This window comes from Mastacembelus armatus, chromosome 8 (assembly GCF_900324485.2).
Source record: "Mastacembelus armatus chromosome 8, fMasArm1.2, whole genome shotgun sequence".
NCBI lineage: Eukaryota > Metazoa > Chordata > Actinopteri > Synbranchiformes > Mastacembelidae > Mastacembelus > Mastacembelus armatus.
The window spans coordinates 10,923,213-10,947,575 of record NC_046640.1 but is presented as its reverse complement, the minus strand read 5'-3'; the positions used below and the strand labels follow the sequence as shown (position 1 = coordinate 10,947,575).

At 38.9% G+C, this 24,363-nt stretch overlaps 4 protein-coding genes across 6 annotated transcripts; 3 read left to right on the top strand and 1 right to left on the bottom strand.

Moving 5' to 3' along the window:
- Positions 1-3,399: 3,399 nt before the first annotated feature.
- On the bottom strand, positions 3,400-6,546 carry nkiras2 (NFKB inhibitor interacting Ras-like 2). 3 transcript variants are annotated; one of them, XM_026325169.1, is made up of 4 exons: positions 6,523-6,546; positions 5,617-5,714; positions 4,852-5,093; positions 3,400-4,645 (listed from the first exon to the last, which is right to left on the bottom strand). In XM_026325169.1, the coding sequence occupies exons 1-4, from the start codon at positions 6,537-6,539 to the stop codon at positions 4,403-4,405; spliced, it is 600 nt and encodes a 199-aa protein (XP_026180954.1). In that variant the 5' UTR covers positions 6,540-6,546; the 3' UTR covers positions 3,400-4,402. The 3 variants fall into 3 exon arrangements, with proteins under 3 accessions (XP_026180954.1, XP_026180956.1, XP_026180957.1); XM_026325171.1 differs by lacking the exon at positions 6,523-6,546 and adding an exon at positions 6,095-6,151; XM_026325172.1 differs by lacking the exon at positions 6,523-6,546 and adding an exon at positions 5,956-6,091.
- dnajc7 (DnaJ (Hsp40) homolog, subfamily C, member 7) lies at positions 6,116-12,864 on the top strand. Its single transcript, XM_026325167.2, has 14 exons — positions 6,116-6,246; positions 7,322-7,410; positions 7,522-7,646; positions 8,096-8,209; positions 8,594-8,668; positions 8,795-8,913; positions 9,207-9,360; positions 9,572-9,736; positions 10,498-10,589; positions 10,713-10,786; positions 10,910-11,056; positions 11,172-11,324; positions 11,453-11,515; positions 11,593-12,864. The coding sequence occupies exons 1-14, from the start codon at positions 6,173-6,175 to the stop codon at positions 11,628-11,630; spliced, it is 1,482 nt and encodes a 493-aa protein (XP_026180952.1). The 5' UTR covers positions 6,116-6,172; the 3' UTR covers positions 11,631-12,864.
- Positions 12,865-12,930: 66 nt separating this feature from the next.
- Positions 12,931-16,636, top strand: odad4 (outer dynein arm docking complex subunit 4). Its single transcript, XM_026325168.1, has 11 exons — positions 12,931-13,247; positions 13,410-13,541; positions 13,667-13,820; positions 13,924-13,985; positions 14,248-14,380; positions 14,495-14,713; positions 14,795-15,002; positions 15,095-15,181; positions 15,331-15,527; positions 15,673-15,773; positions 15,859-16,636. Exons 1-11 carry the CDS (start codon positions 13,122-13,124, stop codon positions 15,892-15,894), a joined length of 1,455 nt encoding a protein of 484 aa, XP_026180953.1. The 5' UTR covers positions 12,931-13,121; the 3' UTR covers positions 15,895-16,636.
- A 701-nt stretch (positions 16,637-17,337) lies between these two features.
- cnp (2'',3''-cyclic nucleotide 3'' phosphodiesterase) lies at positions 17,338-22,445 on the top strand. Its single transcript, XM_026325778.1, has 4 exons — positions 17,338-17,489; positions 19,223-20,695; positions 20,779-20,906; positions 21,077-22,445. Exons 2-4 carry the CDS (start codon positions 19,261-19,263, stop codon positions 21,539-21,541), a joined length of 2,028 nt encoding a protein of 675 aa, XP_026181563.1. The 5' UTR covers positions 17,338-17,489; positions 19,223-19,260; the 3' UTR covers positions 21,542-22,445.
- The last annotated feature ends 1,918 nt before the right edge of the window (positions 22,446-24,363 follow it).

The window sequence follows — 24,363 nt, the reverse complement described above, 5'->3', positions numbered from 1 at the left end:
AGACAAAGAAGTGATAGAATAACATACATGAGTGACTGATGTAGTTTAGAAAGAGGCTAATCTTCTTTATCTGAAGAGGATTCTCTACACATGGCTACTACAATGTACTCTGCACTGGCTTTAGTGGCTGCACAAAGGTCTGAGACTGAGCAATCAATCCTCATGGATTGTTTGCCAACATAAGGGCAGTGATGTTGACAATCTCCAACATGCTGTGTTGCACCCACAAAAGCCAACTTTATTATAGTAAAGCTAAGCCAAGAAGTGCCTGTCTTAATATGTGATAAACTGTGACAGAGTTGTTTTATCTATCACATGGGTAATCAGGTATTTAGTTCTGTTAGCTATGAATTTGTCAGGTGTAAGAAGGAGAGGCGAAGGACCCAAATGCAGGACAACACAAATTCTTTATTTCTCTGTGATCAACAGGGCTCAGGAACAAAATATGAGAATCCCTGTCCGGGAACAAAATGCCACTCTGGCGAGGACAGGCAGGCAAAACAGGTAATCCACTGTCTGGGAGAAAAACGTCACTCTCAGTGCAGACAGGCAAGCAAGCATAGAATCACCACAGGACGACTATACATATAAGGAGCAAGACAAAAGGCAGAAGGGGAACAGGTGAAAATAATTAGAGTTAATAATGTAAAGCTGCCGGGGACCAGAACAGGGAAAACAGGAATCTAACACAAAATAAAGGTCCCCAGCAGGAAGTCCCCAAAAGGGAGTCATGACAGAAGTAATGAAGTTCTCTTTATTATTTACCACTAGATTAGATCCTTTTTGGAAACAGTAGATAAGCATATTAACTCCAGCACCTCCTGTGGCGCTAGTCCAGGGAAAGCTACTGGATTCCTTAATTTGCTAGAAGGACACAATGACCTTGCTGGGCTGTGACACTGGTAGTTTAACTAAAACCTGGTGTTGATATTCCGCTGTGGGAATTGTATATTATTGTACGCTCTACTACATCTTCTCTTTTTTGTTGGATTAATGTGAATGTCCTAAATTGTGTAGTTATTAGTAATCAAAATCAAGCTGGAAATGAAAAAGTTCATAATGTACCACTATGGGCAGATATTCCATGCAAGCAAAAGAGGCTGTACAATGTCCTTTGCTTTCTATTGGTTAATTTATTTTACTTTGATACTAAAGGAATAACAAATGAAAATGATGAATATTATTACTAAATATTTTATTTCTAAACCAGAAACCAAATGTGCAATTACAATATGTACTAGATACAAGTTTTGTAAATGTATAATTTACACAATACTTTTTGAGGGGTTTATTTATTGTGAAGTCATCATCACACCTATTTCAGCATGATTGGTCAGGATATAGGAATTCATTTATTTATACATAGATAATTTTTTGTTACTTACCACTCTAACAACCCCTTGCTCTAAATAATAATTATAATATAATAATTTTTGCAATTAAAAACATATTGTGTGGTAAAGTAAACACAAGGGAAGATGACAGGATGAGTCAGAGGGTTGAGTTAGTTGGAATAAATTAATTTGTTCCACAGCTTTTATTGTGTGTTTATTTAGTCCTTTGTTGATCTTAAGCTGTCTTTCTATTGACAGATGGAGGACAATATGTCACCATGGTCCTCTGGATAATGTCCGAGCTGTCAAACTATGTTAACACTGAATGGACACAAAGTGGTTTAGCGCAAATAAGTAATAATTAAGAATCCTATTTTTGCCTTAACCCTGATTAATCCCAGATTAAACCACAGTGTATTTTCGGGACATTTGCTATGTCTCAGATACCATTGGACAGCTGGCCAATCATAGCACAGAGAGTAAAGGTGACAGTGCTGTTTAAACTGCATTTGTTCACTGTTCTGTGGAACTGTATTGTTAATCTGACACTTCATGATGGTGACTGTGAAAGCAGGGTTAATGCAGAAGCTTCCAGGGATGAAAAATCCTCTTCACAGAAAAACGGATAAAATGTTTTTCCATTTTATGGGTCCCCTGGGAGAGCTGCATGCTCTGCTGCAGTCATGAGGCACACTGTCATGCAACAGTAAATGTGTATTACTAGTAGCAACACAAGTCCCTCAGCTTGTTGCCCCATGACTGTGACTAGCAAGTAGAAATTTCTCTTTTGCGGTCAGTGTAATCTGAAGGAAGAATAAGGTTAATAAATCACAGGGAAGTGACAAATCGATGATGCTCTGGCATGCTCACACTGGGTATTTCACACTTCTGTGTTTTTATGTGGGTCGTTACAGCCATGGGACCATTACGCAGAAAGGCTTTGACAGGATAATTTATGGACAACTTAATGGAGTCTCTTCCTCACTGCTTAGGGACATAAAATTAATGCCACTGTGTACTGTCATAGTCCAACTCCACAATTCAAAAACTGAATTATTTTGAGTGAAGTAACATCACCACCCTGGCTCAATACTCATTATGAAGAACATGATTGAAATGAGATGGTACATGATAGCACCCTCTGGGAAACTAAGGTGAATGTAATATAATTTCATAAATGTTCCACTTGAGGTTTTCTCATTATCTTGCATTGGCCTCTCCTGTCAACATGTCCACGTGGAATTATCTTTTCCTCCACCAAAAAAAGACTGTTTACTACCACACCCACAGTGACAGAAATCATAAACAGCTAATTCTATAGAGCTGTGAACAGATCATCATGGATTCCTGTGGTGTTGCTTTGATGCTTTTGGTGTCAGTTTAAGGATTAAAAAAAAAACTGTATGAATCACTATTAATTTCACATTGCAAATGAAAATAACATTGGTATTTGCAATAATAAAGAGCTGCTTTAATACTCTATGTTCATACCAACATCAAGGCCGACTTAATTACAGTGTACACCACCATGCAAAACTATTTTCAAAAGTGGGGAGAATAGTATAACAATCCCAGATCATGTCCTTTAAAATATATTTACAATCTATAATTTTGTCATTCTAATTGTCCCTATTGTATTGTAATATGTTACTCTATTCTACGCCCAGAATAGAGGAGTAGGAGTTGTCCCTTATCTGATTCCAAAGTCTTAGGCCAGAGTGTGTTATATACTGTACAGATTGTAAAACCCACTGAGGTAAATTTGTAATTTAGGGCTATGTAAATAAAATGTACTTATTACCAACATTATATACAACCTAATCATGAAAATCTGTGCACATACAAGATACATAGATACAGATAGTTAACAGATTAAATAACAGTCTGGTATCCTGATGTCCTTTTCAACATCCTACATTGACAGCTGACTTCATGTGAACATCGTGTTTCACCGAAAGATCAGAGACATCTACTGGCCATAAATAATACTACAGCATGCATTAACTGAAACACCATTCTGGCTAGGCACTAAAAAAGTCCTCTACTTACAAAACACCCAAGCAAATCATGTGAACACATTTTAATGATATGTTGATAAAACATTACAGATCAATATTGACCAAAAAGTTGAATACATAACATTGATAAGACACTGGACTGATTACATCTTTTCAATAAAAGCTACACAGATTTGACCTTATGTTACAGCTCACTAAAATTATACTAGCTTTAACTTCAGCAATGTCTGTAACTGATAATATGATGATAATGTCAGAAATGACATTTATATTTCACGTCATGTTTTGTGTTTGTGTACAAAGCATAACAAGTAGCACCTGAGCCTGCAGAAACCACTTTCATATTTACACTTGTAAAGAAAGTACAGAAGGCGATATGTGGCAAGGAATGTCAATTGTACACTATGCACCATGCAACAGTGAATCTTGTGTATAGTGTAACAAATCTCCAGACTAATAAAGGGCACAGTAAAGGTTCATCATAGCTTCTTACAAGTGAGATTCAGCATTTTTGTGATGGAGTAACATTTGTAAGGCCTCCCACTTCTGATTCAAGCTGCATGTATATGTGCGTTGGTCCTAATTTATACATTGATCACCATGACTATGGTATCCTAAAATTATGGGCCGTTTTATAATAAACTGAATTAATTACCGATTGTCCATAGGTCAATAATTACATTTTGTAGATCCAACAATACCAGTAGTTTAACCATAATACAACTCAATCAAACTGAAATAACAAAACACCTTGTGTTCTTCTTAGCTGATATGGAAAAATACATTTGAGAGGTTACCATTTTTACACAGTCATACTTAAAATAGTATTTCACCAAAACATCAAGTATGAAATGTTACCAATAGTGCTCACTGTATATAAATATCATTGTAATCATCCTACCTTTCTACTTGTTGCTTCTCCACATTCCTAAACTCTTACTATCCCCATCCTTCATAATATCAAAACTGATCTTTTAGCAAAACTTAATTCCCATTAACACTCCTCTTGTCCCTTTTTCTTCCTCTTGAACATGACAAGTGTCTGGTCATTTAGCTCTCTGTGGATCCACTGCCCTTATTCTTGTTACGACTTAAAGGGAAAGTGGACTTGCTCTGTGGCTGGGTCATTTTGCTAGCGAGGTAGACAAAGGGTTCAATGAGTGTGCGTCGGTCCACCACTGACACCTCCCACAGGCGCACTTTCTCGTTCTTCGCCCAGTTCTGGGCCATGTTAGAGTCAACTCTTCTCTCATCCTGCTTGTCCTGCTTGTTACCCAGCACAATAATGGTCACCTGTGGATCATCAGAGTAGTCCCACATCAGTGTAAACTCTAGCACTGCATTTGCCAGGGTACTGCAGTATATCAGCTACAAAAGTAGTTTGCAATGGTAACATTCTTTGGAATTGGAGAAAACTCTTTTGCGGTCTTGGTCACCTCTAAATTAACCCATTTTTATCTAAGTAACCCCACTTTAACATATACATGAACAGTCCTCACCTCTTTCTTGTCCCTCTGACGATCAATGTCTTTCTTGAGTGCCTCCATTCGCTTAAAGGACTCTTTACTGTCAATGCTGTAAACAAGCACAAAGCCATCTGCAAAAGTGTAGTAGTGTCGAGGAAACTCCATCCCATCCCGGAGTCCACGGGTGTCATAGAAGCGCACCTGTTCTCGTGTGCCACGGTCAGTTTCTATGGAGCCGATGTAGATATCTTCCAGGGTCTCCATGGGCTCCGAACCTAATAACAGACAAAGATACATAGATGCATATGATGTGATGCCCTAGTGACATCAAAGTACAGCCAAGACAAAGCATTTGTGTTTTGCTTGGTTAGTACACCACAGACATAACTCACTCATATGGAATTATACCGTAGCCAAAGTTTTTAAGAGTGCACACAATCATTTTCATTGTTTAGGTGATTTCTAAAACTAATAAGATTTTTTTATTGAGTAACCAATCTATAGTATAGTTTAGAATGCTAGTTATAGTTATAGTAACGTAGTGTCAATACATTTCCGTTTTTAGGATAATACAAAGACATGATAGTACTCTTTGTTTCCAGAAAATAACACCACTGTCTCAGCTTTTATTTTGAAAGCATAAGTATTTTTAACAGGATGACCCTTAATTTCCAGGTTAAAACTTTTGGCTTCGAAATACTCAGCACTCACACTCAGCCGTAGAGCAAACAGTGAAAACATCGTTAGGATGTTTGGGTATTTGGGTAAGATATACACTATTATCATAAAAAGCAATACCTGCAACATGATTGGCATACAGTAGTTGTTCCAGTACTGCAGTTTTACCAACTGCAGCTTGGCCACACACGACCACTTTACAGCTTTTGCCCATGACTCTGTTGGGTCAGAAAACTTCAGTCACATACTTTATTACGTTAGCATATCGTTATAGTAACGTTACACGTTATTTAGATAGAGACGTTTCTACGTCTGGTTCTATTAGAACTAACGAATAGCTTGCCAAGGAAAACATGCATTAATGTAGTGCATTATAATAAAAACGTCGTTACAGTACACGGTCACTTAAAACTAGCTTAGCATTCGCATTCAGAGAAAGTGTCATTATATAACACATACCAAGTCGTTTATGCTGTCTAAAACTGACTAGCACGAGTGAAACACGTCATCGAAATATATACACTGATATCGGCTACCTACTGGGAAAGTATATTGGCTATGAGATTATTTTTATATACAAACAAGCCGTGTCTCTTACCTAACGGGCTACTTCCTATTTACGCACTACACGTAACGACTGCAGTATGTGGCCCCGCCCCTCTTCTCTCACGGCAAAATGGCCACGGACAAGTATGATTCTGTGAACATGGACCCTGATATGGACCTGCTCAGTGACGAAGAGCTAGAGAGGTACGAAAAATCAATGATATGTTGTCAGCGGCGGAAATGCATTTGTAACGAAGTGTCTTGTCGATACGTGAAAGCAAACCTTCCTGACATGGTGATTTTCTTGTCGCACTATGAAAGCTAACTAGCCCGTTACCGCTAACTGTTTAGCTAAATTTGGCATACGGATACCATTTAACGTCAGCCTGGCTGTGACTGTACGTAATTTGTAACATATATAAACGTAAGTCTACCTTTATGTTTGGAGCGTAATGTTTGATCGCGTCTGGAGTCACTTACTGTGATTTGTGTTTCATAGCCAGAATGGTAGAAACTGTTAGCTTGCTCACTGGTTAATGACACCATTCACTCAATGTGTGGTCGTGATGTAAAGCGTGAAAGGCTTCCAAAAAAAGTAATGGCAGTGGCCCACAGGATGGTGTCAGATGTTCCTGGCTCAGCTCTGCCTGACTGTTATACAAAATAGCTACGTGTTTGATGGCAGTAGACACTTTTGCCCTGCTGGTTTGTCCCTTTTTGGAGCTAGTTCAGGTCAGTGATGCACATTATCATCCACAGTCCTGGATGGGCTTCTTTCTGAATGTGGTTCATTTAATGGGCTTACAGTTTGAGTGATAATGCTTGGAGACAATAAGCCCAATACCTGGATAAAATCTGTAAAGCAAACCCAGCCTGTTGACCATCAAATCAAATTTATTTATATACCACTTTAAAAGCAACGTCCAGTTGACCAAAGTACTTTACATTATAATAAATATCTAAAATTAAAATAAATGTAATCAACAGATGGATGTTGTTGCTTAGTGCCATCACATTAAGTCACCGAGGTAGGGAGGAGCTAAGCCATGTAGGGCCTTAAAAACAAAAATCAACTACTTAACATTCATTCTAAAACAGACTGGAAGACAGCGAGGAGTGGCCAGTACCAGATATATATGCTCAAATTTTCTTGTACCTGTCAGAAGGTGAGCATCACATATAGCCATGCTCCGTTCAGTCCTCATCGTCACTCTTCTTGGACTTCAGTGCTAAATTTGCATTTAACCCTTTTTCTGTCTATCTGCTCACTTTTACACAGGGAAGCAGAGGGCTTCAAAGAGCAAGGCAATGCCTTTTATATCAAGAAGGATTATGCAGAAGCATTCAATTATTACACCAAGGCTATTGGTAATTATTCCCATGTAACGTTGCTTACTCTACATGCTTTTTTTAAATAATGTGGACTTTAGTACAGGAGAGACCAATATTTGAATTCTATTCTAACTTGTTTCTATATAGACATGTGTCCGAAGAATGCCAGTTACTATGGAAACCGGGCGGCCACACTAATGATGTTGTGTCGGTATAGAGAAGCTTTAGAGGACTCCCAGCAAGCAGTGCGACTAGATAACACTTTCATGAAGGTAGGTAGATTTAGGTAAAGGGAAATCTGCTATTGTTATTTGATTTCATGGAAATGTGCAGATGGGTAACGAATGTGTCTTAGTAAAGTGTCAGGCCACCACATGCTGTCAAAACAACTCCAGTATGCCTTAAGATATTTCTATTCTGAACTGTATTCTGAATATTTCCAAAAAAACATTCCCACATTTGTTTTTGATGATGGTTGAGCTGTAGACATGTTGTAGATGTACACATTTTGTCAATAATGGTAAGTGGCTCCTCACTACATAACCTATGGCACATTCCTTTAGAGAAAACATATTAAAAGAAAGTATCATATGACGAAGTAGTAAGTTAGAGCTAGTCAAACTTTGGCTTTTGCCACACAATGTCTGACTGTGTTCAGCAGTGGTGGGAATTGAGGGATGTTATCACTTTTGTTTGCGAAATGTAAATCTTTCACTGACAGGGCCATCTGCGAGAGGGCAAGTGCCACCTGTCCCTTGGAAATGCTATGGCTGCCAGCCGCTGTTTCCAGAGGGTTCTGGAGCTGGACCCAGACAACAGCCAAGCACAACAGGAGGTGAGTTTGCCTCAGTGTCTGAGAGCATGGTCTGACAACTTGAATGTGATTATCCATTATTATATGAGCATTGGCCAGACTAGCACCAGTAAAGTGCAGAAAGTCTGATAGTGGGCATTTTAAAGCGAGATCAGCAAGGGTTACTGTTAATTTGTTGTTTTTTTTTTTTTGTTTCTTTTAAGCATTTTTGCTTTTGCACATACAGAATGTGTACATATGTGGTGCTTACAGAAAACACTTCCCTATCAGTGCACCAGAGTTACCAAAGTTGTTAATTTCCTGATTTTTCACTAAACATAGAGGCAAATAGTAATTTTAAAGCAGGTACGATATCTACTAGAGACCCTTCTCATTGTCAGTGAATGCTACAAATTCCTTTGGCAGCTGAAGAATGCAGAATCCATCCTCGAGTATGAAAGAATGGCAGAGATTGGATTTGAAAAGCGAGACTTCAGAATGGTGAGCTCCTCTCTGTGCTTAAAGTGTTTTTTTTTTTTTGTTTTTTTTTAAATATATCTGTTCTGTGTCACCAGTAACAAGATATTTGAAGCAAACCAGATTGCAAATATGTTGCGTTGTCTGTAGGTCGTTTTTTGCATGGACCGTGCCCTGGAGCCAGCCTCAGCCTGTCACAGATTCAAGATACTGAAGGCTGAGTGTTTAGCCCTGCTGGGGCGCTACCCTGAGGCTCAGTCTGTAGCCAGGTAACAATACATATTTAATAAAATACATGCTGATTCACTTACTTAGTTGCCATTGTTAGAATTTGCCACAATAAAGGTGAAAACCGAATAAGACAGAGTGTACTTGCACCACACTATACCATACGTAGTCCATACAGCTTCCATTTATGACATCAATGAAATGCTTATTAGTCAGATAATAAATAAGAAATCCCATATTACAGGGCTTTTGTAGTTTTTGTGTGATTCCTCTTTTTTTGTATGTTTTGTCTGTTCCCTTTTAGCATTAACAGTAATTGTTTGTTTCCATTTAGTGATATTCTGCGAATGGACTCCACTAATGCAGATGCACTGTACGTGCGTGGCCTTTGCCTATATTATGAGGACTGCATTGACAAAGCTGTCCAGTTCTTTGTCCAGGCTCTGCGTATGGCTCCTGACCATGACAAAGCTCGACTTGCGTGCAGGGTGAGTAATTTAGTTTATTGCATTAATTTTTCAAACCATTTTATGTGAATCCCTATAAATATAGCCAACCTTAATAAAACAAAATCACTTACGAAAATACAACACTGAGATTTTAGTTTGTATTGTTTTGCATCTGACTTTGCTTTAAGATAGCCCAGAGCAGCTTTTGAGATTGTCATGCTTTTTTGTTTTTTGTTTTTTTTTTTCCCAGAATGCCAAAGCACTAAAAGCCAAGAAGGAGGAAGGGAACAAGGCGTTCAAGGAGGGGAACTTTGAAGCAGCCTATGATCTGTACTCTGAGGCACTAACAATAGATCCCAACAACATCAAGACTAATGCCAAGCTGTACTGTAATAGGGCCACTGTTGGATCTAAGGTGAGCAACATGCACAGGAGAAATACCACTGGCTGACAGGTTGTTTTTCATTACGGATGGGCAACTCGAAAACCGTAGCATCCTCGATTTTAGGCTTTAAGTGATTTCAAGCTTACTGAACCCAATACACTTTAAGAGTTAATCCACACTTTTCATTTTGACACTGGGGATTTTTTTGAATGCTGTCATGTGGCAAACAAAATGTCATACTCTCAGGCACTACATTTATATAAAGACTCGCTTAATTACTGAAAAGTAATGTGGCATTGAAAATTGCAGCTGTTTGCTAGTAGCAACTGTGTGCTAATGTGTTGCTATTACAGCTGGATAGGTTCAGAAACACACCAGTATATTAATCATATGCATTTGATGAAATCTCTGACAAAACACAAAAAGTTGTAGATAAGGAGAAAGTGAAAAATGTCTGTTAGATAAAGTGAAAGACAGAATCACAAACCATAATAAATAGACCTAGACCTAGACAGCTTTCAAAATTCAAGATGAATGTTAGACTTGTTACGGAGATAAAATGATATTGCATGCAAAACATCAGTGATGCATAACACACACAGCCTTATTGAGTTAGTCAAATTCTGGGTTGGCAAAAGCACATACTTTGTGAAGTCCTCATTCTGTCTCTCTGACTGTATAAAGTTTTTGGGTAACTTTGAAATGTTACTATTTGTTGTGTCACATCGAGAACTGGGCCACACTTTACAAGGTCACACTTGTTTTTTTGTTTGTTTTTTTTTCTTTGAAAGCTGAAGAAATTAGAACAGGCCATTGAAGACTGCACAAAGGCCATAAAACTGGATGAGACCTACATCAAGGCCTACTTACGGAGAGCACAGTGGTATGTCCAGGATTTCTAACTGGATCATTAATAGAGGCAGTAGAGTTAGATTGCATTTGGTTTGGACATCTGAAAAAAATAGGACAAGGAAACATTAACACACTTGTGCATTCTGTGCTTCAGCTACATGGACACAGAGCAGTATGAAGAGGCTGTGCGAGACTATGAGAAGGTTTACCAAACAGAGAAGACAAAAGGTGAGAACCAGACTTTCACAACAGATATTTCCTCCTTATTCTGCAAATCTCAGTGTTGTAGTGTTGTCACTTAACCTATCCTGTGATTTAATTATTATGTTTGTTTGTTTTTTAATTTTGTAGAACACAAGCACCTCCTGAAAAATGCTCAACTGGAATTAAAGAAAAGCAAGCGGAAAGATTACTACAAAGTGCTCGGGGTGGAAAAGAACGCCACAGAAGATGAGATCAAGAAAGCTTATCGCAAACGGGCACTTTTACATCACCCAGGTGCTCAACAACTCAACAGAAAACTTCCTTTAGCCACATTAGTTGGTTATAATCTTGTATATAGTTGTCCTTCTGCCCAAATGAATTTTGGGGTAATTGTTTCCCTTCCCTGTAGACCGCCACAGTGGAGCTAGTCCTGAGGTGCAGAAAGAAGAGGAGAAGAAGTTTAAAGAGGTGGGCGAAGCTTTCAGCGTGCTGTCGGACCCAAAGAAGAAGTCTCGCTATGACAGCGGCCAGGATTTGGAGGATGATGGCATGAACATGGGAGGTCAGTACCCGGGCAACCCCTGGAGTGGAAGATTTCAAGGATGAACAGATTAACAGTTATATTGTGAGAAAGTCCAGCCTATAAAGTTCTGTAGATGTTGATGCATACTTCCATTTCATCCTCAACAGATTTCGATGCTAACAACATTTTCAAGGCATTCTTTGGAGGCCCAGGGGGTTTTAGTTTTGAAGGTAAGTTATGTCCTGATGTTATTTCAACAATGCAGTCAGTGTATTTCAGTTATTGACTTGTTTGTCATTTGTTTCAGCATCTGGACCAGGAAATTTCTTCTTCCAGTTTGGCTAATTGGAGGATTTGTCTACCTAAGCCGTTACTGCGTCAGGACTTTTCAACAGTGTCAACCCCCGACCCACCATCTGTATTTAATGACTGACTGATTGCAAGTCAGATTCTTGTCTATGCCATTAACTGAATGAATGCAACCTAATGACCACATGCAGCAAATGATTTAACGTATAGCAAGGTCACTAAGAAGACTCAGACTTAGTTGATAGCGTTACTGCTTTTGGATTTGGTTTTCTTCCCACCAGAAAGAAACAAACTTGAAAGCCAGTAATGGCTACCAACACTGGTCCAAATGTATTCAGGATTTTGGAGATAGGAGAGATTGTGCAGCTGTTGTATCTGAGCTTTTAGGGATCCGTGCAAGACGTGACATCCTGGGGAAATCTTGAGATGCAACTGAGCATTGAGCAAGCTATTATCACGGCTCGTCTCAACCTACTGCTGAGGGGGTATTCTCTGCATGAAAATTGTTTACTTGCTCAATGATTTCTGAAGAAAATCACTGAGCAAGCTTCACCATCCCCCTTCGAAGAATCTGTCAGACAGACAGTTGGCTGCTACGAATGCACACTGAAAACTGCCTCCTTGTCATAGGTCAATAGGAGCACTTGAGCTTTTTTTTTTTTTAGATTTACAACACATACAACCCAGCCGAAGCACACTAGAAAGATGGCAGTGGAGACAGTGGCTGTGCTGGCTTTGATGCCAGCAAAGTCCAGATCCTCTTGTTATCACAAGTTTTACGTTTAATGTTGCCATTCACAGATTGCTGCATTGTACATTTTACTGAATGTAAAGTGTTGATTTGTGATGATAGTTATTTTTTTTTTTTCCATTTTTTAATTTTGATATTTATTGTAAATTTGCTGTCAGATTGAACCATTGACATAAGATGAGGACATTTTTCTGTTATGTAAAAGGTTGAAGGTGGCACAGATTACTATCATATTAACACAAAACACTGCAAGGAAATTATGTTCTCTGTTCTCGACTGTGACAGATTTAGGATTTAAGATTAGAACGACTTTATATGTGATATGTGTTTGCTATTGTCAAAGAAAGTCGGGTGCTGTGTGAGTCAGTAAGTTGTTTTTCTGTTGGTGCATGTCATGAAGAGAAGTGTCCTCATCTTTGCTTTCGTTGTTTTTGCCCTTATGGTGAAATCATCCACTCTTTACCCTTTACAAATACCAGCCATGTCAATAAAGTTGGTCCCAACTGGGTTTCCCCTTAATTTTTAATAGTTGTGTTTTTGGTAGAAGAGTATTTGTATTTATAAATAGACATTAATGGTTGTTAAATACAGTAAATGGTTATAAACTAAGTTTGTGCTGCATTAGACGAACAGCAGAGGGCGCTACTTCCCCTCTTCTAGTGTATTAGTGTTGCTAGGAGACCGGTGGTACGGGATGTTGTACTGTGCGTTTAGCTTCATAGCTCCTTTAGTTACATGGTCTGTAACCTCTGACATCTAAGTTTAAAACGCCTAAAATGGCAGACACAGATGAAGACCACAATGGTCAAAATTCAAAGGGCGTATTCTCAACTTTAATGGCCGATGGGGACTGGCTGTACCTTAAGGGAGAGTATAAAAAGGCTATAGAGAGCTTTACAACGGTAAGTGTAGTTAGTTAGCTTACCTAGCTAAAGTTAGGCATGTCACGTTGTCTTAACTGAAGCATCATTTTCTGAAGATAACACTTTTTTAGTATGCAACATATTTTCCGAGGTTGTCAATGGAACTTTTGTAGGAATGACTACTTTTGTTTTTTTTCTGAGGCGCTGACTTTAAAGCCCGACGACAAGAACTGCTTTGTTGGCCGGGCCAAATGTTACCTAAAGATGGGGCAACCTGAAAACGCGTTGAAAGATGCAGAGGCTTCACTCAAAAAGGACAAGACGTTTTGTGAGGTAAAAAGCAGCCTCTACAGAAATGTTAACTGTGTTCATGTTAATTAAATCACAGCCCTACAATCTGCATCATGTGGAAATATGAGAAAACTTATGAAAATTGAAGCACCATTGTCTATTTTTAGGGATTATACCAGAAGGCAGAGGCTTTATACTACATGGGAGAATTTGAATTTGCACTGGTGTTTTACCACAGAGGACAAAAGATTCGCCCACAAATACAGGAATTTAGACTGGGTATCCAGAAGGCACAGGAGGCCATTGAAAACTCTGTTGGCAGTAAGTGATGTGTAATTAGCATGTTGTGACTTACACTAACTTGTCATTGCATATGAAATCCTCCTCAGTCCAAAAACCTAAACTATTTGTTCTCCTCTGCCAGACCCTTCCACTGTAAAACTGGAGATTATGGGAGATCTATCTTTTCTACAGAAAGATGAGGAGGTGAGTCTTTGTTGCTTCTCCTTCTGTAATCCAGTCTTTAAAAATCATGCTTGAAGACAGAGCATTTCAAAGGATAACAGCATACGCGCAGCCACCATTGAACTCAACTTCAGCAGAAAAAGGAAAATAAAGCACATTTGAACAGTATTTGTGTCCTGCCAAGAGTCACCTGTCTAATTAATGAGTTGCCATATATGTGATTTTCAATCTGGCATCAGTTATGATACACAATATTATGTTTTTGAATTACTTGCTGGTAAAGAGGGCACAGCCAATTACTGCTATTCAGCATCTGACAAAAGAAAAGACCCCCAAGAGTGAGAAGACATCTAAACAACTGCTGGGAGAGTTTTACAGTGACAAGAAATATCTAGAAAACCTGCTAAAAGATGAAGGTACTGCTTTTTTTTCTCTCAACATCTTCCATTTGTTCTCGCTGTTACACTATTGCAATGATGTTTTATTAATTCTAATAGACTAATATTTAAAACTGTTACAACGATCTGCAGACTTGGTAAAAGGCAGGACGAAGGGTGGGGAAAAACTGCAGGATGTCATTCAGGGCTGCCTCACATACCTTGACACTTGCACTGAGTTCTGGAACCAGGAGAAACCTATCTGTGCACAGGAAAGTAAGGTCATGCAACAAAAATGTATCAAGAACCGTTACAGCTCACCCTCTGATCCAGCTGAGTTTCTGCTGAAGAGTCTGAATGAAATTGACACAGGTAAGACATATTTCAGGCTTTTTGTACGTTGACACCTTCCTGTTTAGATTAAAAATGCTTGCTGTACGTTTGTCATCTTAGAGTTGACATCTGGAAATGCGGAACGTAGTCTCAAGAAGGCAGAAGAAGTCATGAAGATAGTGCAGAAATGGTCAGAAAGGGAGGTTCCCAACAAGAAAGAGGTTTTGGGCAACCTGTACAGTTGTATTGGGAATGCATTGATTGAACTGGGAGACATGGACAATGCATTAAACCATCATCAAAAAGACCTTGAGATGGCTAAACAGTGGTGAGCATCTGAAGAAACTTCACTGTAGAATTGAATGTACCTTATAATATGTTAATATTTTTAACATGTTCAATAGTCTTTTAAATCAACAGCAAACTCCAAGAAGCAATGTCCCGGGCACTGGACAATATTGGTAGAGTTTATGCCCAAACTGGACAGTTCACACAGGCCATTGAGTTGTAAGTTATCAGCTGGCTTCCTTTTCAAGCTGTGTTCTTTTCATGTTAGCCATGACCATCTTTTTACACTCAGGTGTTATTATGAAAGACTGACATCATTGGTGACATCATACTTAATTCATTTTATTATCTTGGTGTTTACAATTCAGCTGGGAAAAAAAGATTCCCCTTGTCCGTGGTGGATTGGAGAAGGCCTGGTTGTTTCATGAGATCGGTTGGTGTTATTTGGAACTTAATCGCCATGAAGAATCCCGAGACTATGGCATCCGTTCAGTTACTGCGGCTGACGAAATTGATGACGAGAAATGGCAGATGAATGCCAATGTTTTAGTGGCACAATCAGAATGTAATTCTTTATCTTGTTTTATTATTTTATGTTACATTTTTTAACAGTAACATGTCATCATATTTGCTTGATATTTAACAATTTTAAGTGTTTGTACTCTATTAACCTGAGCTTTAATAGTAATTTTCCCACTGTTTGATACCAGTTAAACTTGGAAACTTTGAGTCCTGCATCACCCACTTTGAGAGAGCCTTGAACCATGCCAAACAGCAAGAAGATGACTCTGCTGTGAATGCAATACAGAAGGTTTCCACTCCGTTGTCATCCGTTTCCATTTGCTCTCTTTTGAGTTTCATTTTTGATGGCTGATATTTATTATTCTACTTTTCAGGCTCTTGATGAAGCAAAGCAACAGCTGTCACTGTAAGGATGTATCCAGTTGAGACTGAATGCAGATTAATCTGCATTTGGATGAGATCCTTAGACAAAAAACTCTGTTTATAAGATGTTGATCAAACAGATTAAAGCAAACACCATACATTTTACAACAAAATACAGTACTAAAATGTATTGTTTTATTTTATTTTATTTTATTTACTTTTACTCTGATAAAATAAAAATATTTTAGTAAATGCTGAAAATAGATGCATTATGGATATCCTAACCAGATGTACTTGAATTTGAGATGTTTTAATGTTTTCAGTTAAAATGTGTTAAGACACTGGCTGATAAAAAGTAGATTGTGGTGGTGGGTCACAAAATCAAACTGAATTTTATATTGGTCTCACAATGTTACAAACAGTAGTGAACTGTGCAAAGCTATACTGTTCTTCCTCATATACAATATTAGAACCACAATTTCGCCATATTTCCTAAAATAGCAATTTTAAGTGCTACTTGAAACACAAAATTAAGGGGAATTTTACTATACAGTGCCTTTGCACTTTGCTCATACAGACATAGAATTTAATTTGTTGGGAAATTCCCCATGTCACACCTGTGTACATTTGTTATCAGGCATACACCACTCATTTACATGCACATGACTGCTTCCTGGATCACACAAATGTCAGAGGATTTTTTGAGCATACCTTGAAATAGTAGAATTACAAGATGTCTGTTGCTGAATGAAATTTTGAGAATGAATGTGACGTTTCGGGTGTTCAAAAATGTGGTTTCTTAACTGATGTCTTCATAAAGCTGAGAAAACATCATTGCCTAGTGTGCATGTAAACTAGTCTTGTCATGTTGGGTGTGAGGTCTACTTTTTTGGATGGGAATGGCATCACACAAAAAGTGGCTGTGGTTTACACCAACGATATGTGTGCACATAGCAATAATGCAATTTGAACTTAAATATAGCAAATACTTTAAAATGGAAAAATGTAAAAGTAATTTTAACTTCATATGTAGCACCATTCACATCTATAAATACTGAACACAGTACTACACATACTAAACAAAACAGTTTAGTGCAAAATCCAACGTAAAAACTAAAAATACACAATTTTAGCGTTAATGACATTGTACTATTATGTGCAAAAGGTTTAGGCTTTGTATATGAAGTCATAAAGTCGCTTTGTATATAAATCAGGGACAACAAAATTCTCCTGGACACAGTTTTTCATGGTTCTTGGAGGATGTGCAAAGGTTCGGTTGTGTCTATGTATTGTCAGACTGACACAGTGATTTTGAGATCAAGGCTGTGTGGGACCCTTTGTTCCTGACATTAAATACAAAATAAAATAAATTCAAGGTTCTTTTAAAAAGATCGATTTCGTGCAGAAATTGTTCAGAGATTTCTGGTACCTATAATTTCAAAAAAGATCTGCAGTGCTGTTCTTCCGGTCCTCAGGGGCGTGTCCACGGCTCCGCCCAGCTGCGCGTTCCCGGGAATTTCCGTTTTCCTTTTTTTTAAGGTTGGAGCGAGTACATGCTTGTGCCAAGGATTGCCTTGTCATTGTATCCAGACAGAAACGCGTGGTCAGTGGTGCCACCGACAGCTTCCCTGCAGCCAAACTGGTAAGCTGGCATTTTAGCAAACAAAAGCCTTTTGTATAGTATGCTATCACTCGTCCCTCGGTTTTTTTTTCTTTTCTTTTTGTTTTACCACAGACTGCTTGCAATATGTTGCTTCACTTACGGGTACTGACTTGTTTCTGAGAGATAAACCTGCGACTTGTTAAGACGTGGCGTCGCTGGGGACGTTATAGTCAAATTTTCTGACTGCCAGGCTAAAATGTTTTTGTCTGGCGTGCTAACGTTGCACGCCACTCCCCGCATAGCCGCATTGTTGCTTAGTCAAATGTGACTTTTAATGTTTTAACGGCGCCTTAGACACTTGGGTTTATTAAATATCCTGTTCTTTAGTTAATTTCTTATGTATTTATGTGTGTTTGTGCATCAAAATGTGCCTTAAACAAGCCATCCTCTCTTCTTTAGTGCGTCATTTATCTAGTGCTGCTCTCCCCACCCGTTGCGAGTAAAAGAAAGAAAGATGAAGTTTAATAAATCTAAAAATGTTAATATTGGCCAAGTTTGCAGCTGTTCGCTTTGGGTTGTCTGCTCCAGAGCCGCTTAGATAGCAGCGTTTTACACGTTGGCCAGTTTGTCTTTGTTGCTGCATTGGGGTGAGTTGTGGGAGCTTCCCCTTCTTGTCTCATGACACGTTGAGGTTTCACGCATCTGTTATATTCAGCGTGTGAAAGCAAATGTTACGCTGGCATTTGGCAAAAAATACCCAGTCAGTCACACGGCGGAGGCCGCTATAACTTGAACTAATCCCACTTTACTGCGATGCCCCATTTTCTTAACTACCCTTTGTCTGAGTTTGCTTAGGAAGGTTTGGCGCAGCTGATATTTCCAGACCAGGTTTAGGTGTAGTATTATTGCGCTCTTGCTTATATGCTTCTACCACGGGACTACTTTTTTTTTTTTTTTTTTTTTTACAACACATTATAAACATTAAACTTTAAAATTTGAATAAGTTGTACCAACATTGTTCCCCACCCATTCCATGTGCACAAGGACACATTACCCCTGCTGAACAAAAATGAACATTAAAGCCTGAAGTTGCTGCTGGGCCACTGAAATTTTTTTTTTTTTTTTGGACAATATATTGACCTCCTGTGCATATACTATTGAAATGATTACGTATAATGCATTGAAAACGTCGAGCCCTATGACGGTCTCTTTGTTAAAACATGGATGCTTTTTTTCCTGTTTGAAAAATAATCACAATCCTCAAAACTATCGGAGGTTTGGCCCCACGGAAAGAAAGTAGTCTATAAAAAAAAAAAAAAAAAAAAAAACAGAAGTGACAGTAATTTAAGAGCATTTTTGGAAGTTTTCAGTGTAAGAAATGGGAGTGTCAACCATTGATTGCATAGTTTTTCTGCACATAAATTATTAATTGTTCTGGTTAGAGAACCTGATGTATCAAGCTGTTTAGGCTTAACGATGCATAAAATGTATCTGGGTCCATTTAAATCCAGTTTTGGGCAGAATTTCTAGCTTTAAAAATACATAAGGAAGGGATATAAGATCAATCTACTGTTACAGCATTAGTTTAAATATTCAAAGTTTCCAGGCCTTAATTTGATAAAGAATAATGTTCTTACTTAAATATTCAAACTTCTCAGGATATATGTAAAAATAATATGCTCTTTAGAGTGAAGAGGGTGGGAAAATGTTGAAGTTTGTTTTATGATTTCAGTCGTCAATGGTCTAATTAATTTGTTTTAAATCCATTTAAGGTACATGGTTGTGTGTAAAGTGAGACTTTCAGCCAGATATGGATACTGATGCAAGCGCTAACGTTTTAGAGGCAGCAGAGATTCCACAAAAGGAGACCGCAGTGGAAAAAGAGGTTGTGTCAAAATTGGAGACACCAGAGGAATCGACAGAGGCTGAGGAGCCACGGTCTGCTGATGAAGAGCCTGAGCAGTTGGCAGTAAATGGCCACAGTAAAGAAGTCGTAAATTTAAAGGAAACGGAAGAGTCATCTGTGACAGAAAATGTGACCCTGACTGAGAAGAAAACAGAGATGGAAATTGAGGACAAAGAAAAATCTGAAGCTCAGTCTGTGCCTGCTGCAGTGGCACCACCAGAACCAGATGAGTCATCTGAAATGATCTGTCACCCAGTTTCAGCTTTAGAAACAGAACCAGTAAACATTCAGCCTGTGCCAGAGAATGACCCAGAACCTTTGCCTATGCAAACACCATTGGCAGAGAGCAGCCCAGAGCCAGAGAAATTGGCAGAATCAGTTCCAGAATCTAAAATTCAAGAGCAAACATCACCTGAACCAGCCACTCTGCAGCAGTCGGCGGATGCACAAGTAGAGAAAGTGTTGGAACAAGTGGAGACACGGCCAGAATCGCAGACCACAATGGATACCGAAGCAAAAGACGTTGCCAAAGAGGGGGAAGCAAATAAAGATGCTGCAGCTAAACCTACAAAGGAGGGAGAAAAAGCAGAGCAGGCAGAAAAGTCCTCTGAAAAGCCAACTGAGGAGAAATCAGCTTCCAAGGAGGTAGATGAGTCTGCTAAGGCAGCAGCAGAAGGTGAAGGTGTTCAGCCAGAGAAAAGTAATGCTGAGATTGAAAAGGAAGAAGATACAGTCCCTGCATCTGGCTCCCTGTCCTTTGCCCTCCTGGAACGAGAGCAGACCAAAGATGCCCTGCGCATATCTCGTACTCTTGTTATCCTCAAAGGCCTTCCAGGAAGCGGGAAAACTTTCTTGGCCCGTGCCATTGTTGATACCTACAAAGACCACTGCTCTGTGATCTGTGCTGATGACCATGGTGTAAAGCCAGAGGATCCAGAATCCTCTGCAGAGGGGTACAAGGCTCTGGATGAAGCTGTTGTGGCCTGCTGCACTGCAGAAACAGCTTCCTCTGTGCTGATAGTGGTGGATGACACCAACCACACCCAGGATAGGCTCGCCCGTCTGGTGGAGATTGCTGAGGAACACCAACTTGTTGCCGTGTTTCTGGAGCCACAAACTGAATGGAGTAAAGATCTAGCAAAGCTGACCAAGAAGACCAAGCGTGGACTGGAAGTGGCCCAGCTGCAAGCCATGAAAGGTCCACTTGAGGAAATGGCCATCCCTCTTTATTTTGGCTGGTTTCTTCTTTCCTCTGTTCAGGTCAAGGTTGGGTGCACCTCAATGGACTTCCTGAAAACACTGGACACCTTGGAAGCCTTCAAGAAACACACAAGTGATTGTGAGTATTTGTTTTATGCATTACAAAATATCAAATCTAAATTCTTGTGCATGATGGTGTAACCAATATGACCATGTATTCAGTCACTGGTAAAGAGGAAATGGAACTGGATCTGGAGCAGTATTTTGAAACCAAAGGAAACCTCCACTGCACTACAAAGTTTTGTGACTATGGAAAAGCAGAGGGGGCCAAAGAGTATGCAGAGAAGCAAGTAAGAAACCTGTCATTTAATTTTTTTCTCATCTCATCCCTAGATATGTTTATCAACCTGTAAATGTTGTAGTGTATTTCTTGCATTCAGCAGATATTTCTCAGTATCATCCAGTGGTGTAATGAATATTAAGTTAATCTTGTGGTGTTTCATTGTCTTCTGCTCTCCAGACTGTTAAAGATTTCTACAGTTCTGTATTTGAGCTGTCACTCAGTGCTCTCTTTGTCACTCCTCGCACCGTTGGTGCCAGAGTGTCCCTCACTGAGGAGCAGCTTCTGCTGTGGCCAGGCGATGCTGAAAAGGAGGCAGAATCTGTTGTCCCTGCAGCTGCCTCTCTTCCTCTGGGAAGCCGCGCCCACGTTACTCTGGGGTGTGCAGAGGGTGTTGATCCAGTTCAGACAGGTCTGGATCTGCTCGAAATTCTGGCCCTGCAGCAAGAGGGCCAGCAGGGGGAGTTGGTTGAGGAGATGGAGCTCGGCTCGCTCACCTATTATGGCAAAGGAAGGTGGCTGCTCAGCCTCCGAGAGCCCATCTGTGCCCCAGCTTGCTTCTCCAGCTACTATAAGCGTAAGGAGCTGGAGGAGACCAAAAAAGAACCTGAGAAGAAAAAGAAGCCAAAGTGCACCATACTGTAAAATGGCAAACATGGATGTGTGGTAGGGCGACTGGTAAATTGAAAATTAGGCTTACTCTGTGCAAGGTATGTGTGTTTGTGCAGTGTTTAGGAATCCAACCACCCTAAATCCGCAAGCTGTGTGCCTTTTACTGTTGATTTGCACCACAACCCAAGATGCCTTCAGTCAGGCTTGTTGTCAGTTTGTCTGTTTCACATATCAGTGCCAGAGCTGCAGTGCCTGGCAGTTTGCTGAAGTGTTGTTAGCTGCTGTTAAGGTAGAATAGGCTCCTCCTATAGCTCTACAGTTAACAAAAACATTTTTTTTCCTCTTTACAAGTCAGTGTTTTAGTACTCATCTGTGAATGATAAACTAGGTACTTTAATTGCATGCATATCATGTTAACAATATTAACACATTTCAGGCCTGCTAAAACCTCTTCCTCAACAGAATTGCTGCGTGTTTGCCCTGTAGTTGTAAGTTTAAAAAAAAAAAAAACTCATTTCTGTGTGCATGTGTGTGCAGCCTAGAAAGTAATTGTTATAATAGCTTATGGGCCAAAGTTATTAAGTGTATTAGTATGAATGTCATTTATACAGGTCATTCCTTGCAAAAACCTTTGCACTGTGCATACTGTAGTTTGAAAGGGAGAATGCTGATGAATTTTGCATTTGCTAAGCTTGCACTTGGTAATCATCAAATACTGTGAATCCAAGTCCATGTTTTGCAATCTTTTCTACTGCGCAAGACTGCACCATCGATCCCTTTTATCCTCTTTGAAAAGCACTTCATGTATTACATTTAGATTTGTATTCTGTGACTGTAATTTTTTAAGAGCAACTCCTACTTTGTGTAGCTCTTATGAATCACTATTTTTGCACTTGTTTTCTACACTTAATAAAAAAGAACATGCTTTGCCCTCATACTGAATTTTCTGTTCAATACTGTTCATGCACTTTGGTGACTAACATCCTGGATGATGTATGTGCCAGTTTACACATGGTCAAATTCTCACGACATATAATAGTAATTTGTGGTATAAACCAGCAGGGGGCATCCATTACTTGCTCTGTGCTGACAAAAAACAGATGGGGTTTGTGTTTTCTACTTAAAACTATAGTTGTTTTTCAAAAAATGACTTCCTCATGAATAGACAGACTTCTTCAAATGTTTTAAATGTTCTACCACAGGCTGCCTTGCACAATGTACCTGCTCTTTCTTCAGCTTGTGCTTGCCTAATATGGCACAGGAAGGATGCCACAACTTTTATCGTAAAAAAAAATACAGCTGCCAAAAACAGCCATTCTGTGCAGTTTGTGATAGCCGCACTAGAACTGGTCTGTTACATTATAGCAGCACCTTTGTGCTGTAATTCTGTAATCCAGATTTGCATTAACAAAGTCTAATATTTAAATCATTTGGGGGAAGGTCTAAATATGAGATCTCTGAGTATAGCAGTACAGTTTCACAGCAAAACAAGACTGCCTAACCATGTGTTGAATCAACACTTTTTAAAAGTTGTCTCAGAAAGTGTCAAGTATCGTATATTATAATAAAGAGGCTCTAAGTGTGTTTGTTTTCCACCATATCATCAAAACTAAAAATAACTGGTACAGGCCCAAGACAGGTAGAAAACATGTCGCCATGTGTCATGTTGTTCACCTCAAAGTGACGCTTGGTCTGTGCACCCAAGTGTCATTTGTATTGTGTTTGTGCAATATCAAGGGGTTCCCTTATTGGCTGCTGTGGAGATAAAGAACAATGTCAACCAATCAGCGCCAGGGGCAGATATTTGCCCTGTTTTCTCCATGAGTGGTGAAGAAACCAATATCTTAAAGTACTCCCCAGAATCTCTTGTTGTAATTTCAACCATGTTAAATGGGATTGTTTGGAAAAACAAAACATAGAAGTATTTGGATTTTTAACTTAAAGTAATAATATGACAAATACTGTTAAAAAAAACATTGTGTGCAAAATGTTCCATAAAAGTATACAAGGAAAAATACCTACTGAACAATAATGAACATTAAAGTTGCTACTGGGCCATTGGAATAAATTGGATGACACTGTATTGACCTCAAGCACATACAGTATTTACTGAGAAACAATTATGTATAATGCATTAAAACATCCACTCCTATAATGCCATGCTCTCTTTGTTAAAACATGGATACCAAGGAACATCCTGTTTGTGACAAAATAATCACAGTCCTCAAAACTGCTAATTTTTTTTTTTTTTTTTTTTGCGTCAAGGAAGGAAAGAGGTCTTCAAAAACAAAAGTGACAATAATTTAAGGACATTTTTGCAAGTTTTTACTGTAAAACATGGGAGTGATAACCATCAGTTGCCAAGATTGTCTGCACATCCACAAAAGAAGGTCATGGTGGGTCTTATATTAGTTTATACTATAGGCCTGTTGTTTAATTAGTCTCAGAAACTGTTGTTATTGTTCATGTTTCAGGTAATTGTTTATTTCTTACAGTCATATACTGTTAATCTATAACATTGCATTGAATTATTCCAATTATTGTTATAGCTGTTAAATAAATTAATGTATGTATAATGTAAATGAAAACACTCACGTGAAATACAGGTACCCCACATTTGTAGCCTCTTTGAAAACAATGGCAGTCTATACTTTAGTCTCTCACTTTTTTGTCACTTTATTCATTTTTGTATGTATGGCACTAAAATGTAATTTATAATATAAAAAAACACAACATACTTTGCTATTGTTTTGCTTTACTTATTTGAGTCTACGTGATCATGGTTATTTTTCCCACAGTCCCTGAAGGCAGCAATACAGCATGGTGTGGAATGAGCCAATCAGAGTCCGGGAAAC